Source organism: Sebastes umbrosus, chromosome 14 (assembly GCF_015220745.1).
Source record: "Sebastes umbrosus isolate fSebUmb1 chromosome 14, fSebUmb1.pri, whole genome shotgun sequence".
Taxonomy (NCBI): Eukaryota; Metazoa; Chordata; class Actinopteri; order Perciformes; family Sebastidae; genus Sebastes; species Sebastes umbrosus.
Window position 1 is genome coordinate 25,337,918 of NC_051282.1, and position 17,301 is coordinate 25,355,218.

At 42.3% G+C, this 17,301-nt stretch overlaps 1 protein-coding gene across 8 annotated transcripts in view; it reads left to right on the top strand.

The window, feature by feature from the left end:
* The window catches only part of baiap2a (BAR/IMD domain containing adaptor protein 2a), a 68,060-nt gene that overhangs the window by 45,647 nt on the left and 5,112 nt on the right, over positions 1-17,301 (top strand). For all 8 annotated transcript variants that reach the window (XM_037793398.1, XM_037793404.1, XM_037793400.1 and 5 more), the window contains 8 exons: positions 2,267-2,404; positions 9,940-10,092; positions 12,586-12,828; positions 13,428-13,659; positions 15,029-15,230; positions 15,320-15,388; positions 15,479-15,632; positions 15,864-15,901. In XM_037793398.1, the coding sequence (XP_037649326.1) occupies positions 2,267-2,404; positions 9,940-10,092; positions 12,586-12,828; positions 13,428-13,659; positions 15,029-15,230; positions 15,320-15,388; positions 15,479-15,632; positions 15,864-15,901 (1,229 nt within the window). The remainder of the gene's footprint in view (positions 1-2,266; positions 2,405-9,939; positions 10,093-12,585; positions 12,829-13,427; positions 13,660-15,028; positions 15,231-15,319; positions 15,389-15,478; positions 15,633-15,863; positions 15,902-17,301) is intronic.

Genomic DNA, 17,301 nt, shown 5'->3' on the forward strand with positions numbered 1-17,301 from the left:
GCTAAAGGATGCTTTGTGCGTTGGTATCTAACGCTGACGGCTGTGACAAAGTGTCGGTATTTGACACCCTGGGTTTGAGAACGGTGCAGTACCAGCAGGGAGCAACAAAAACACTCACTTAGGTTTAGATAAAATGTCATGGTTGGGCTTGAAATAAGTACGTAAACTAAGTAAAATACCTACGTAAACGTGACAAACGTCACTAACGTAACTTCCAAACCAAACACCGGTCTCCTGGTTGAAAGTCCCGTGTTTGTTGGACCCTCCCGCCTGTCATTAGCGGCCTTTCTCCCCTTCTATTCTATGTCATTACATTACAGTAAGTACAGACTACCATGCTGTGAAACTGACACGCCTAAAGCAAGAAGGGTGTTCTTATTACACACTTGTCATTCACACACCTTTTAGTGCTACCGGTCTGGACGTGAATAGCAGGGCAACCCATATTGGATGTACTGCTTTTACCTCAAAGACTAGGAGGGACTGAAGGGATGAGTCATTCATTGTTATTGGGTTGCAAAGACAACACCATTGCAAAGGCATGTTTGAAATGTTGAGCAAATCAGAGTTCCAGATAAACTCCTGACCTGGAAAATTGATCAACAGTAGATAAAGTTAAAATGTAAAATTCCAGCAGTGTGTTAGTTTATTGTTTAGAGGTTGTTTAGCACTAATACCACCCACTGCATGTGTCATATCTTCCGGTGTCAACAGCTTCTTTTCGGCTACCAAACGCTACCTAGAGGACACCTGCGTCCTCCGTGTCTCGCAGTATGCAAATGTGGGTGTTGAACCCTCATGCAGGAGCTCTCCTCAGCCAATTTTTGCCTCGTACAGGAAATCCACACAAGCTTTGTCGCACACCAGACACAGTTACTATAGCAACAGAGCTGGTTCAGCCCGGAAACAAAGTTGTTATTCTCAATAAATAAATAATTAAAAAGAGCAAATTAAATAAATAAACTCTGGCTGTAAAGAGGGACAGGGCCAGTCGTTTTGTTGCTACAAATCACACATTGTCAGGCTGCCACTGATTTCTATTCTTTTCACCAAGGACGCTGAGATAACTTGAAATGTGCTGAAGATGGGTAATCACTTACAGATGATGTTTTAAGAGGCACAATCAGGAGATGTGTCGTTGCAAAATCAAACCTGCAAAACAAAAAAAATAATTCTATGAATTAGCTTGTTTCTTTGATTAAAAAGATGTCAAAGTCTTCTTGAATACGTCAACAAGGAGATTTCAAAACAATTCCATGCAGAAATAATGTAACTTAAACAAACATTCAAGTTGCTATTGATAACATCGATAACATTCTCCCTCCCCCGTTCCGTTGCATTTACTTCACAACAAGTCGTTGCCAGGCACATACCGTCAATCTTTATCCATTTTTTCCACACTAAGGCCCAATTCCAATCCGGTCCCTACACCTTCCCTCTCCGTGACGGAGTAAACTCTGTTTGTAGTCACACTCACAGCTGCATGAAGCGCTCTTCTTTAAGGTGTAGGGTTTAAAAACAGCAGCAAGCTTTGGGATGAACTTCCCTCTCTCTGGCTAGGAAACTATAAATAAATACCAGTATCAGAAATACTTTATTTATCCCCAGGGGGGGAAATTGAGTTACGTTTTGCTCCCAGTCTAGAAATACGTATATAAACAGAGAAATCATAAGAAAATAAAAATAAGAAATATTTATAACAACGGTGCAAATAATAGTGCTGAAAATAGGATCTATCATTAAGTGTGGTAAAAACGCAAGAATAGTATAAATACATACAAATATTAGTTTAAATGTACTGTACAAATAAATGCAGCGTTAATACCTGAGTAAACCTGATTATTGCACAGCTGAAGATATAATAAATTATGGGGTTATAGCTGCTGATAGGGGTAAAAAATAATAAATATATGTTAAATATACAACACTTTACAATCAAATGAACATGTTTACCCTTTTTTAGACTAGACAAGGGCATATTTTATCCTAAATACAATCTATTTCCTTTGAGTTTATAACGTCCGTATGGCAATAAAGTCGAATGAATAAGACCTTTAAATTGAAATTGCATGTCTGAAGCAGGTTTCAAAGTTCTGTGAGATGACGATTTCTTTATTCGTGAAGTAGGATTTAGTGTAAAAACTTTCAGAAATAGGTTGGCAGTACTGTTATGTATTTGCTCATCCACCACCGTCTGTCACCCAGGCTTTTTAATTTGTGGTCCTAATTTAGTGTTTGTTGCTCTGGCTGTTTCCCCCCCATGTAGGCTGCCCTGAAGAAATACCAGCTGGAGCACAAGAGCAAAGGGGAGAGTCTGGAGAAGTGCCAGGCCGAGCTGAAGAAGCTGCGCAGGAAGAGCCAGGGCAGCAAGAACCCCTCCAAGTACGGAGAGAAGGAGATGCAGGTGAGCACGAAGCCTCGTATACTACATCACAACTAAACAATTAGAATGAAGATAACCATCAAAATGGACGGCTCAATTCAGAATTAGATTTGTAAAGAGCTCCTGTCAAACAAGATAAAAAGGAAAATGTAAATATAAAACACTCAAGCCAGTTTGTAGCACTGCTGTACTTCACGCAGAGTTTGCGTGCATGTGGTGGGAGACTGTTGGTTTGAATATTTATGAGTCTCAATGCAAGATAATGACTTTATTCTTCATAAAGTAAAGAGAAATCCACAAAACAGCAAGGATGGAGGAGGTGGCAGTGGCGGCGAGGTGCCCTGAGTGGGAAGGCAAATAGTGGAGGTTTGATTATGAATTGTGTGCCCTCGCCAATCTATTCGCACATCTATACACACATACAGCACATCTATACACACATATACAGCACATCTATACACACATATACAGCACATCTATACACACACATACAGCACATCTATACACACATACAGCACATCTATACACACATACAGCTGGCACGCAGACACAAACGTGAAACAAGACAATAAGTTAAGCTGTACTAGTTGATGTACTGGAGGAGGAGTACATATTTACTTCAGCCAGTGTATTTCTGCACATGGCTTTGATCAGGTTTCTAACAGAATAATTATACGCACCACAAAATAGCTGACTCAATTATCCTCTAAGGATGATGTACCTCAAACACAGACATGTCAAAAGAAAAGCTCAAAGCAGAATGCTATTATTTACTTAAAAGATTATTATACTTATACTTATTATAATACTTATTTACGATTTTTACATTTTTGCCATTTTTTTTTATAGTGTTTAATTAAAGAGGTTTATAGTTATTATGTCTTCTTATTACGCAGCTTTGTTGAATAACTGATTCTGATTGGTCAAACACGGCGTTCTATGGTCTGTTATTTCTTTATAGCAGACCGTTGCTATGGGCGCGTTTCTGATGTTGGACTCTGGCGGACTTGACTTGTGTCAAATTATTGATTTCTTAAGTAAGTAGCCGTGTAATAAGCGGGATAATGTACAGCTAGCGGGTTATTGTTGTGAAAGAAGCCTTCACTTTTCTTTATAGTACTAGTATTACTACTTCTACTACTACCTAATCTTTCTGCCAAGAGCGGCTTTCTGGCAGCTAACTGTTGTTAAATTGATTAGTATATTCAACTTAGCTGGGTTTAAATAGCCAAATAGCTGCTGTGTGACTATACTCACCCGGATCCAAATAGACACTCTGTATTATTTATTATATAGACCATTTCAATGGAATTGCGTTGCTAGGCAACAGCTCGGGTCCATGTTTACTTCATGTCAGTGTATGTCATTCACATACACTGTAACAGGAAATAAACTGGGATAGGTTTACGTGAAATGGACTAGAGCATCCTGCTGCAAGCTTTTATTTTGAAGTTTATGGGTTTTAAAATTCTGTGTTTTTAGTCAGAAATATCTGCTTTTAATGAGGCTTGAAGTGAACATATGAACAGTACTGTGAGATATATTGTGCTGTTTGAATTTGCTCTATAGGTGGATTGATTTGTTTGGGATTATAAGTCTGTTTTAAACAAAAAGCATCCGCTTTTTATATTTAGGTAAAGGTGGTTAGGTGACTTGTGTAACCGCTACAGTACATTATGGATAAGACGCTCCTTTGAATCAAAGACAATAATATTTCAACAGTTTCAGTCTTTAGGAGTCAGATGTTCACAACTTGTCAAGACGGTTGTCAAACCGAAGCGGTCTCATGATTCACTGAGGGAACAAAGCCGTGTTTGCTTTGGGCGTCGTGATCATTTCCATAGCAAAGCAACCTCCGACAGAGCAGCTCAGGTGAAATGAATTCTGATGAGTTGGAATGAACCCTCGGTGTTAGACATAACTTAATTAGTTATCTGTCACATTTAGTTTTTTACGTCACTCGACCGCCTAATTGATGGGGGAAGCGTACTCTCTCCACATAGACGCACACACACACACACCGTCTCTTCACTGTGGTGTTAGGGTCAGTGATTGGTTTAGTGCTGCAGCCTGTGCTTCTGTCAAACTGCAGAACGCAGCAGAAAATGGCGACAGTTGTTTCTTCACAAGAACTTCTCTAGAAACTGGAAGTCTTGACTGCCTGGAGGGTGGAAACAAGAATCTCTAACAGGTCAAGGCTTGCTCGATGAGAGCCGAGCTGCTGCTGGTCTCGCTGTGAAGCATGGCCGCCCATGACCGAATCAGATCAATAAACATGATTCTACCAACTCTTACAATGTTTTGTAGAGTTCATTGGGTATTAAAACTTTGCTTTTTTGCTACTTCGCTTGTAGAATAAAGCACCTCCTCTGAGTTTATACAGTCGCACACACACACATCTGCCCTTTCCTGTCGTATGCTGGTTGATCTGACGTGCTGCTGCGTCACATTGAGTTTGTTCCACTGTGTCAGGGATGCCATGAGGAGATGCTGTATGAAGTGTTGGCAGTGTGTGTGCGCAGCAGTCCAGTTTAGCATGGAGCAGGGCTCAGGATGGGAGGGGTGTTTGAGCGCACTAAGCCTGTAAATCTCAGTCAAGAGCGGCAAGTTGTTGCATGTTCCTGACTGCCTCGTGTTGGATGATTTAGGCATCTGTTGGGTGAGGTGGTGAAGCACGATTTGGTGAACAGAAACAGGAATGCAGGAAGCTTTTGGTTAGTTAAAGAAATGATAGACTAAATCTAAAAATACAAGTCTAAATCCATATTTAGGCCCTTAAAAGCCATAATCTTCATTACACCACAGAATAAAAATTTGTAGGATTTATCTTCCGACAGTTTTGCATAATTTAGAGCCTTATAAGTAGGGCTGCCCCCTCTTAGTCAAATAATCTGTCGTTTTGGTCTTAGTCCACTAAGATTTCTTTAGTCGTTTTTTTTATGCTTTTTTCATGTTGAATGACTTATTAACAAGAACCTTCTGAGCACATTTCTGGTAAACACAATATTTAAAGTGGTGATTCTTTGTGGAGAAACTCAGTTTTACAGATCTAGCGATTAAATCAACTAATTGATTAGTTGACAAAGAATTTCTTTGGTCGAGGACAACCCTACTTAAGAGTAGCGATGGTAGTTTAGAGTTTGTCTTGAGGGGGTTACGAAAGGTCACGGGGGCATTGAAAATAAAACAGTTCTCATCCCCTGAGGAGTACGAATGTGCTCAGTTAATACAGAATATCTTGTGTGCAATATTACATTGTTATCCTAACGGTGGTGCAAGAAAGGAAATATTCATATTCTAGGCATTTCTTGGCAATCTTCCCAACAGACTTTGATATTTCATTTGTTCTAATTTGAAGTTTGACCAAATGGTGACAGCAGACTAAAGGTCAGGGGTTCAAAATTTGTCCTATGAGTACCGTGATGCCATATGTCATTGCCAGTATTCATACTGGATGATACAGTATCTTACTGTGGATCTAAGTAGATGCAACGACAACCCAACAATTTAAACGTGGTGCTGATTGGACATAGAGTGTCGGTAGTGTAGTAGCGCCTCACTCTTCCCGAGTCTCTATACGACTGATCAATTGGGCCCATCTGCGCAGAGGAGCAAGCTCATCAGGCTCCGGACTCATAACGTCAGCGAGCAGAGAAAAGGAAGATCAATCTCCCTTACCCATTTCCAGCCCGCTCGCTCTCTCTGATCATATCACGGATGTGGGCGTGTGAGAGGAAAAGTCAACTCGTTTGTGCCACAGTCCCCCCGAGGAGGACGACACACAGAGAGGGAGAGAGAGAGCCCTGCACTCACAATGACTTCCACCTAGAGAGGCTCAGAGAGTGGCCGACTACAGACACAGCGCTTAGTCTAATTTGCGCAGACGGAGATGAGTTCTCTCAGGCGATACGACGAGGCAGTCGAGAAAGTACAAGTTGCTAAGGCAAGATCAACATTTCTTCATCCTCCTCCTCCTCCTCCTCCTCCTCCTCCCCCACATCTGTGTTATTCTAGCAGATGAGAGGCGCAAAGTTTTCTTTTTTATCTCCTCTCTTTTCATTAAAAAGTAAAGTGTGTCTGAGCCGCAGTCTGGCGGCGGCCACAGATGGCGGCGGCCGCATTTCATTGATCGCCCTCTCTCTCTCTCACACTCTTTCGCTGTTGTCTCTCCCACTTCTCTCTGTCTGTCTCGTTGTCTATCTTTCTTCCCCAACCTCTGCTCTCTCAGACACTTCTCCACTGTGCCATCTCATCAATGGGCAAAGCCCCTGCCAAAATGCTAATCAGCTCATTATGTAGATCAATGGAGTGGACCAAGGTACCAGTAGAAAGAGGTTTCATCTAGATAAACTCCTTTTGCGTCGTATAGTCTGTTAATAAGAGCCCAGACGGAGTTCAGGATTCAGAATTAATGTCTCCAGATGTTTGATAAGCGCCGCGTTTCTTCAGCTCGGTGTCATAAAATTGAAAAGTGATTCCAACCGGGAATTGTGGATTCACACAGTAGCAGAAAAGACGTCAGATAAGCACTGACAAACACACAGACAGTAGATTTAAAGCAGGTAGGTGTAGGTGCTTTCTGTTGCGCGCCCCGGAGCGTTACAGTGCAATACGACTCTTTTGAATCCAAAGAGTGCTGATGATGAAGGAGCAGAAGAGCCGACCTAAGCAGCTCTTAACTGTGCAGGAAAAAAAATGCTTGTGAATGAGGGAAAAATGAGCACAAACAGTTGTGTTGTTGTGAATCGCTTCGCTTTCGGAAGGGTGTGAATCCCTCCCTTCCCGGCAGCTTGTAATTACTGGAAGCGGCTCAGAGCATAATGTCAAATTTTGTCAGGATTTTGTCCTGAATGTGTCAGTGTAAGGGGGGAGGCAAGAAACGCTGAGAACTGCATTGACGTGCTGCAGGTTTCATTTATATTCATAACCTTTGCAAAACAAGTCATTCCGGCTATGATGTCGCTCAGATATAATAGTGGCTGACGTCTGCCGGGGCCTTTCCCACTGCACTCATTGTCTTGGGTTACTTTGGTGACCTTTTGAATGGTCGGGGAATTGGGCCGTGCGGATTTGACAAGCCCTTTGCCTCGTCGAGGTGACGCTCAAGCCCTTTAACCGAAACGCCGCTGTGCTTGTAAAGAGCTAAAGCAACTAACTGAACCAGTTTCAAAGCACTTAATTTGAGCTTAAGGTGTGCAGAAAGAACAGAATAAGGTCAGGCTGACTCCCAGGAGAGAAATACGTTCATCATCCTTTCATCCCCGTCTTGCTCGATTTGACAACTTGGCTCTGTGGATTTGTGTAATGCTGGTTTAGGTGGATTTCTTCCGCCGCTGATGCAAAAAAGGCCGTCCCCTCATAAATGTTTGGTATCATTTAGTCATCTAAAGTCTCCCTCCACACTTGGAATCCCAATGAACTAACCTCGTGGCTGTTGGCAGTGGGGAAGTAGTGAGCTCTGGTGGTTACTAAATGAGATGCGTCTGCATCTGTGCGGTGGCACCACAGGATCTTACATTTAGCTGCAGGGAAGAGCTCAAATTTAACGAACTTCATTAGCTTTTTAATCTTTCGCCTTTGTGGAATATGTTGTAAAACTTTCTAAAAATGTACTCTAGTGCCTTGAGAATACTGAACTTGAGGAATTATGACAATTCTTCTCTCCTATGGCTAAGACTGAAAGGACCAAAGTCTCTATCGTTTCCTAATATATTGAATGGTATTGGAGTCATGTGTCAACAAACAAGGTGGACTTTTTCCTATCGTTGTAAGCATAAAAACAAAGTGTATTTGGTGATTACCCATGACACGCCAGCTTTATTCGTATACCGAAAGAAACGTGTATTTGTTTCCGGTTATGTAAGAGAAACACACCCCATAACAAACTTCAAACCAGCCAATACCCCAAAGAAAAGTAAAGTCTAGGTCAAATCATTGCAAGTAAATATAACCGTCTCTTCTAGGTCGGTATTTATCACCAGATGTTACAGTATTAAAGCCACGAAAGTTGACCTACTTCGAGACTACAGTATCGAAAACTTTCAGCTACCGACATGCAAACTCTGCTGTTTGTAAATACGGAGCCTGACATGTGAATGCACACGCTCACAAAAACACCTAAATGCCTCTTCAAAATAAGACTCCCTGTAGCTCCTCACCACTGTCACTGACTATTTTCAGGGAGCTCATGTTAAGACAAACTCCCTCCCTTCCTGTCCCCGTTACGCCCTCTAATAAACATACATTAACACACCTGTTATTTGTTATCGTCCGACACGTAAAATCGACTAAGTGGACTTTGTGAGCAATTCCTCCTCCACACTGCGGGATCTTCAGTCATAATTGCCTCGCCTCGGTAGCACTCGGGAGGGAAAATCTGGCCCGACAAAGTTACTGAGTAAGGCTTTCTCCTCGCACAACTATTACCGCCAAGGTGCTCTCAACCCCTAATTGCTCCAGCGGAGCTGTGCGGAGATTGGCAGTACGAGACAGAGCTGGACCGAGCAGTGTGTGTGTGTGTGTGTGTAATTGTGTGAATGTGAAGCAAGGTGTTATTAAAACACAAAGCACTTAGATGTTAGTTAGCTGCTTGGACCCTTTCCTCGTCAGACCCTCTGACAATCAGCCTTACAGATGCAGCCAACTAGAATTTTCCCTCCCAGCTGGCTGCAAGCCAACTTCCAGCCGTTGGGAGTCTCCCCTCCTCTGTTCGCACAAAAAGGCACATAAATGCAACGATAATGCACAAGGCGTTTAGCGTGCAATAAGTACACCTTTCTTGATTTCCGCGTGACTTTTGTACGCCATGTATCCTGTATGTAAACGCATCCACGTATAAATGCTACGGTAAGAGTTAGTGACATAGTATAAAAAGCAAGAATGACCACTTATTGAGATGTATGGGTCCAACAAACGCCAAACTTTTAACCAGGAGACCGGTGTTTAAGACTGTTGTTGACTGGTGTTCTGTTTGTTGACGTGTGTGACGTGTTTTCCGTTGTTGGGTTACGTTGTTTCTGTACATGTTTTACTTAGTTTACTTACTTACTTTAAGCCCAACTATGACATTTTCCCTTACATGCACGGATTTGAGTTTTTCATAACAGAATTAGTGTTTCCCTGAATAAGTTTTTCGATCAAGTACGTGTTTGCAGTAATGTACAGCTAGTGGGTCATTGTTGTGAAATAAACCACTTCGGTGCGATGCAAGACCGCGTCGGAGTGCCGCGTCGCATTTCAACAATGACCGGCTCATTGCACATTATCCCTTACATAATATATATGATTCTGAAATGGACCTATGTATGTAGGAAATGTACCTACTAAATTTGAAAAAGGCTTTTGACATTCAGCTGTGAAGGACCTGCAATGCACCAAACCAAAACTTCTTTCTCCCTGTCTCAGGTGTAAAACCTTTATGTTTATGCATATGAAACAAAATAAAATATATCCAGATCTTTTGACACAAACACCGGCATGTTGTGATTCTTTTGTACAAATCTCTAGATACTATGTCCCAAGTTCTCATGTGTCATTGTGTGTGTGTCCCCCACCAGTTCGTGGAGACCATCAGCAGTAAGCAGACCGAGCTGGACACCTTCATCGCCGAGGGATACAAGACAGCCTTGTCCGAGGAGCGTCGCAGGTACTGCTTCCTGGTGGACCGCCAGTGTGCCGTGGCCAAGAACAGCAGCGCCTACCACGGCAAGGTATGTGTCACTTGATCAAAGAGAGATAAGGAGAAGTGAACGCCATTGAATCAGAATAGATGAGGATATATTTAGTGTTTACAGCTGAACTTTGTTGCAGGACATCATGGTTAACAAACGCTCTCAAGAAGATAGACGTTTAAGTCAATGCTGCCACTTTAGAGCACCAAGTATTTCTATAATAATAATAAGCAAAAATCAAAGTTAAAGTTCAGAAAAAAATCTTTGAGTATTATTAATTCAAAGTTTTGCACTCAAAAACTCAGCAAATCTGCTTTATCAGGACTGTGTGGGTTTGTTTTCATCACATTTGATTGACGGTGATGGCAACTCCTCAACTGTCATTTTATTGAAATGTTGCTAAACTCTGATTGGTGCACTGAAATGCATGACATCACGGTTTTCCAGCTGAGCCCCGACTGCTTATAATCAACCTAAATTGTTAGGTCAATTTATAAAACTTTTCCTTTTTGTGCTATTGTGTTGATTCTAGCCGACTACTCCACATCTGTCATCTGCGTTTCATTTGAAACTCACCTCCTGTAGACCATTGTTGAGCAAAAAGAGCATACTAGGAGATATATAATTCAAAGTCGCATTAGCTTTGACCGCTCACAGGGGCCTCTTCATTTTAAAAATTCATTAAGACTGTAGACAATGCCCAGCTGACAGGCATATCTGAAGCTGTAATCCATCATTGCACCTCCGGGCGTCTGGCCACTTCCTTGTGTAGAGAAACTGCCTCGCTTGTTTCGGTTCATGAAAGACTTCTAATAGGAAAGAGGCATCAAAATACAGCTGAATGTAGAGAAAGAGGAAATCAAAGCTCAGTGCAACAAATGGGACAGAAGTGTTTCCCTACCATTTTGTTTACAGCAGTCACTAGAGAGTTGTATAATACCTGCTTGTTATTTTCACATTGTTGCTGACATTTAAAGCAAAGAACCTTTTGAATCCGAACAGATCTCCCCTCCCCTTATATCGTACCATCAAAGGTAATGGAGCGGTATTAACAAGGATTTAGATGCTTGTTGTGTTACAAATGTATGCTTATCCATTACCCAAGAATTTGATATTCTTGGGTAATGAAGTATATCAGTCTCCCGGGATTACTGGTGGGTGTGAACTGCCAGCCTGAAGATGTGGCTGGAGGAGGACTGTGTATGTGTGTATGTGTGTATGTGTGTGTGTGTGTGTGTGTGTGTGTGTGTGTGTGTGTGTGTGTGTGTGTACATGGACTGTGCTGCCGCTCTTTTTTCAACATGGAGTCTAGTCATTAATCAGGATGGGGGTGTGCGTGGGAAGAGTTCACCTTCAGCAAACTGAAGAACCCTCTCCCAGCGGGTTCCTAGTGTGTGTGTCTGTGTGTGTCTGTGTGTGTCTGTGTGTGTGTGTGTGTGTGTGTGTGTGAGAGATGGAGAAAGAGATGGTGAGGGCTACAAATCAGCACATACAAAGGGACAAAACTGTCCACGTGTTGTATGTGTGTGTGCATGTGTGCATACTGTACAGTACAGTCATACATGTGTGGATCTCCGTCCTTCCGTCCATTAAGCTGTGTGTCTGTGGTTGTAGAGAGAACAGCCGTGTCCACAGGCTGTGAGCTGCTGCAGTGGGCAGCTCGGTTGTATCGTTCGTCTGTCCCACAGCCTCTCCCACGCAGCAACAGCAACACATTATCATAGCCGTGCAGGGCAGCGGTCAAGGATACAGAGTGAGGAAAAACCTTTGAGAACTGATTTTTTTTTTTTTTTTTTTTTTTAGAGAGAATATGAAGGAGATTGAGAGTTTAGTGAGGAAAATGCTTAACTGAGCTTCTTTCTCTGGTCACATTGCAGCTATATCAATATAGAATACCATTCTCATCAACGTGATATCTAAGGAACTCCTGGAGGGAATTTCTTCAAATTTGGCACTAACGTCCACTTAATCGACATAATATACGATGACTTTTTTTAATGACATAATGCTGCTATACTTTGACTTTTTATGACTTTTTTTATTGCATTTTATAGCGTCGTCCCATTCCCGTTAACTTGATATCTCGGGAACACCTGGAGGGAATTTCTTCAAATTTGGCACAAACGTCCACTCGGTAGATTGAACTGATTAGATTTTGGTGGTCAAAGGTCACTGTGACCTCACAAAACACATTTTTGGTCATAATTCAACAGCAGCAGGCTTTGGTTGGAGGCGGAATGCGTTGGCCGAAATGCAATCTCTGAACCCACCCGCTGTCTTATTGGTTTAAAATCAGCTTGTAAACTGGCTGCTTGTGAAAAAAACACGTCGTCTCTCAACTCCAGTCTCGCATCTCAAGTTTCTAATCGGACTGTAAACAATGACCGGCGTATTGAAGAAGCCCCTTACCCCCTGAGGCTTACGTATATGTTGTCAAGTGATGACGTGACAACTTGACTGGTTGGTGGAGGCATACTACCGCGAGGCGGTAACTCTACTTTTCTTTCTCCAATCTCTCCTCCCTACTTCCAGGGTAAAGACCTGCTGACCCAGAAGATCCCAGTGTGGCAACAGGCCTGCGCAGACCCCAACAAGCTGCCAGAGAGGGCCATGCTCCTGGCCCAGCAGATGGGCTCTGCCTCCCTCGGAGGCACCAGCCCCCTGCATACCTCCAAATCCAACCTGGTCATCTCAGACCCTATCCCCGGGGCCGTGCCTCTTCCTGTGCCCCCGGAGTTGGCTGTTTTCATGGGCAGTGGCCTGGGACACCCAGCGGTGAGTTTAGGAAAGGAGTGGCTGATGGAGGCTAAAAAAAAATATGTCTCTGTTTTATTTATTTATGTTTTTATTTTGTAAAAGAAGCTAACTTTAAACCAGAGCAAATACTTTTTTCATTTTTGATGAGATACTGTGGTCTTGGATATGACATCACAGACTTCAAATTGATGGCAATTTATACAGAAATTGCCCTTCTTGATTCTTAAGAGAAGTGAATTATATAACTAGAATTACTTCACTTCACTTTCCTCAGTAGTACCACTGTGATGGAGCCAACAGTTCTCTCCTAATGTGAGCTTGTCCACCTTTGGCCCTCCATAAAAATGCAAATCCAGTCTCACTTTAAAGATGGCACTCGGGTTAATGGGCTGTTTAGAGTCCACATTTCATTTCAGAACTTGGATAAACTCTCACTAGACTTTTCTCCATAGTTTTTTTGGACGAATTAATATGAATGCAGCAGATTTAAACCTGACACATCATCACTGCAGCTTAATCTCTAATTTCATGAAGTAATCGCTACTGTAGTATTGCACAGGCTGAGCCATTTTCACCATTTAACTTATTGAATCCATGTATCTGCCTGTTTATTCCAGAGGTTGATGGGCCCCGATGGTATGTCCATGGTAAATGGGACAACAGGCGTCCACGGGGAGGAATATTGGACGGATGGCGGGACTATATCTGTGTCCCAAGTCAGGCCTTCATCCCCTCAGACCCAGGCGCAGAGCCAGTCCCAGGCTCAGCCCCAGAGACAGGTCAGCGATGTCTACTCCAACACCCTCCCTGTCCGCAGGCCCGCCCCCGCCAAGAACAAGAACCCCGTGGGTAAGATAACGGTAGCGCTGCAGCAAGGAAATCACAAGCAGGATATTTGATTGAGCCTCAAACCTATTCCTATCGTTTTACCTAAAGGTACACTGAGGGGCATTTTAACATCACATAAATAGCTGCAATCACAATAAGATTATCACCTACCAACGACTATGCTAAGTTTGGCCATTGGGCTGAGAGCTGCTGGAGGAGCAGGGAGAGGTAGCAACATACACTAAGAGACCGTATTTATGAGAAATGTTGGCATGAGATAGTCTACCAATCATCTCAACTATAGTCTCATGTGTTTATGGTGATTTAGTAAAGGATAATGTACAGAAAATATTGATTAAAATGGTCCTCCAGAGTCCGACATCAGAACTGGGTCCATAGCAACGGTCTGTTATGCATAGCAACGGTCTACTATAAAGAAATAACAGACCTTAGAACGCCGTGATTGAACAATCAGAATGAAGTATTCAACAAAGCCGTGTAATAAGTAAGTGATAATGTACAGCTAGTGGGTCATTGTTGTGAAATAAACCCAGACAGGGTGATGCAAGACCCTTTCGCTTCGCGGCGGCGTTGCCCTGAAGGGGTTTATTTCCCAACAATGACCCGCTAGCCGTACATTATCCCGCTTAATACACGGCTACTTACTTAAGAAATTAATAATTTGACACAAAAATGGTCTGCCAGAGTCCGATATTAGAACTGCACCCATAGCGACGGTCTGTCATACATAGCAACGGCCTGTTATGAAGAAATAACAGACCATAGAATGCTGTGATTGACCAATCAGAATCAAGTATTCAACAAAGCCGTGTAATAAGTATCAGTATCAGTTAATCTGGCAGTGATATATGAATTTTTACAAATGCTGTACAGAAGCACTTTAAAAAAAAAAGCAAAGTTTAGAGCATCTGCCTCGCTGCTAACCGAGCCTAAATGTTAACTTTAGTTAGCACTGCAAACTCCAGTTATTCAGAGCATCAGGTACTCCTAACCCTTGCTGTGCATTCCAATACCAATACTACCATACTATTTATCATGCCAGAAAAAGATTTAGTATGTCCCAATACATAGTATTTCAAATGCAGTATGCCAAAAATACCAGGATGTCCTACTACATCCGGTCGCATTTTGCAGTATGCAAGCCAGCATGCTTTTCTAACCCACATTCCTCTGCACAGCAGATATATGAGCAAGAGGGTCAACTTCAAGGCGCAATGTTATGAAGAAGTAGTGTGTCCCAATTGTAGGCATACTGCATGCAATAGTACGTAATTTGTAAAGGCAGCTGCAGTATGTACTAAAAGTGAGAAGAAAAAGTATGCCTTAATGAATGTCACGTCACTGACCATCGTCTCTGTCTGCACTACAGGAGAGACACGGACCCTGCCCAGGTCCAGCTCCATGGCGGCAGGCCTGGAAAAGAACGGGCGCGCCCGTGTCCAGGCCATCTTCTCCCACGCTGCAGGTGACAACGGCACCCTGCTCAGTTTCGCTGAGGGAGATGTAATCACCCTGCTCGTGCCTGAGGCCCGCGACGGCTGGCACTATGGGGAGAACGAGAAGAACAAGATGTGAGTAACGTATTCATTCATTCATTCTACTTTACCTGAACCCCACATGTAGGCACAGTTAGACTTAACAAGGTGTTCACTCTTCTCAGGCGTGGCTGGTTCCCGTTCTCCTACACACGTGTGCTGCCTGAAAGCGACAGCGAGAAGCTCAAAGTGAAGTATGGAGACTTTTTCTATCACGTGTCGACGTAATAATTAGCCCCAATGAGCTCAAGTCTGAGGCTTTTTGTGTTTTCTCTCCTCCCCAGCCTGCATCATGGGAAAAGTAGCAGCACAGGGAACTTGTTGGAGAGTGATGCATCACTGCCCATACCTGACTACGGCCTGACTGCCCGACTGCTGGCACAGAGCCTAGCACAGACCCGCCCACGCCCCTACAGCATGGCAGGCTTTGGCACACAGGTAGGTACAATTCAACATGTGTAGTATCTAACATACAAAACACTTCTTACTCTTGCTCATTTAATTTGTAGCCCCCGTCTGGTTTAGTCTTGTGTTGCATAATTGGATATGAGTAATCCTGCAGTACTGTAGCTGAGAAGGAGACTTTAGCTCAGTTTCTGCTGCCGCCTAGTGTTTGAATGCAAGTACAGCAGGATATTCAGTAAGTAAATGTTACTTTTATCTTTTCAGCCTGCTATTGAGGATTATGACGGCCGCTTTGCCACAAGGTAAGTCCCTTTTATGCCCTCTAAGTAATGACTGATATGACTGCTGCTGCTGCCATCTGAATTGTTTAACTTGGATAGTTTACAAAGTAGTGACTTATCAGAAGAAGACATCTTAAATAAATGGCATCTCACCTGAGTTACTACATGTAAGAACACTCTAGTAAAGGCTACTGCTTAATAAATGCAGTGTCTAAATTAAATGCTACATACACGTAGTTAAGCAGGTTCAGAGTATGTTGTGTAGTGGGCAGAATTTGGTATACTCAACATACATTATTCTCCCAAATGTTAGTATGGGTCCTAAAAAGATTTTTGAGTGTGCTGTTGATGTACACTATTATCTCATAATACAATGAGTCACAGTTGCAAAACATTAAGACAAATAGGAGACAGTGGTGAGATAGCTCAAGGAAGATCTCGCAACAAGAAAAGACTATTTAAAGAGGACCTATTATGCTTTTGTGTTTTGTCACACTCCTATAGTGTGTTATATAGTTTTTTTGTGCGTGTAAAAGGTCTGCAAAGTTATAAAGTCCACGCCAAAGAGAGTTACTCTCCCCTACAGAAACACTGCTCCTGAACTGCCTGAAACGTCTTGCTTGAAGTCCTGCTTTTTCTTCCGTAACGTGGTGATGTCACCAAGTAACACATTTGTATAATACCTGCCCAGCGGCTAGTTTGGCACATCCGCATACTAAGCTAGTTAGAGCGGAGCTGGAGCGGAGTCTGAAGAGTTTGGTTCGGTTGACCAATCACAACTGAGTGGACCAGTTGACCAGTCAGAGCAGACTGGGCTTTTCGGGAGGGGGAGGAGCTTAAACATAATAGGTCCTCTTTAATGTTTTTAGTTTTTAATTGGCAGAGACATTTCAAAGTCACATATTGCATCATTCTGAAGCACATTTGTTACTTAACTAACTGCAAAGTGTATTCTATGACAATTAGTATATAGTACATAGTGTATACAGTTAATATGTATGTACTATAGTACACTTTGATAGACTCAGGTTCCACACAATGTTTATAAAGTACAAGGAGTATTTATTATTGTTTGCTGTAGGTTCACTTTTTCAATTATTCGTTAAGTCTATTTAAATGTCGGAAAATAGTGAAAAATTCTAGGGCTGCAACTAATGATTATTTTCATTATCTGTTGATTATTTTCTCGATTAATCGATTAGTTGTTTGGTCTATAAAATGTCTGAAAAATGTCAATCAGTGTTTCCCAAAGCCCAAGATGATGTCCTCAAATGTCTTGTGTTGTCCACAACTCAAAGATATTCAGTTTACTGTCATAAACCAGAAAATATTCACATTTAAGAAGCTGGAATCAGAGAATTTAGACTTATTTTCTTAAACAATTTACTATCAAAATAATTGGCGATTAATTTAATCGTTGA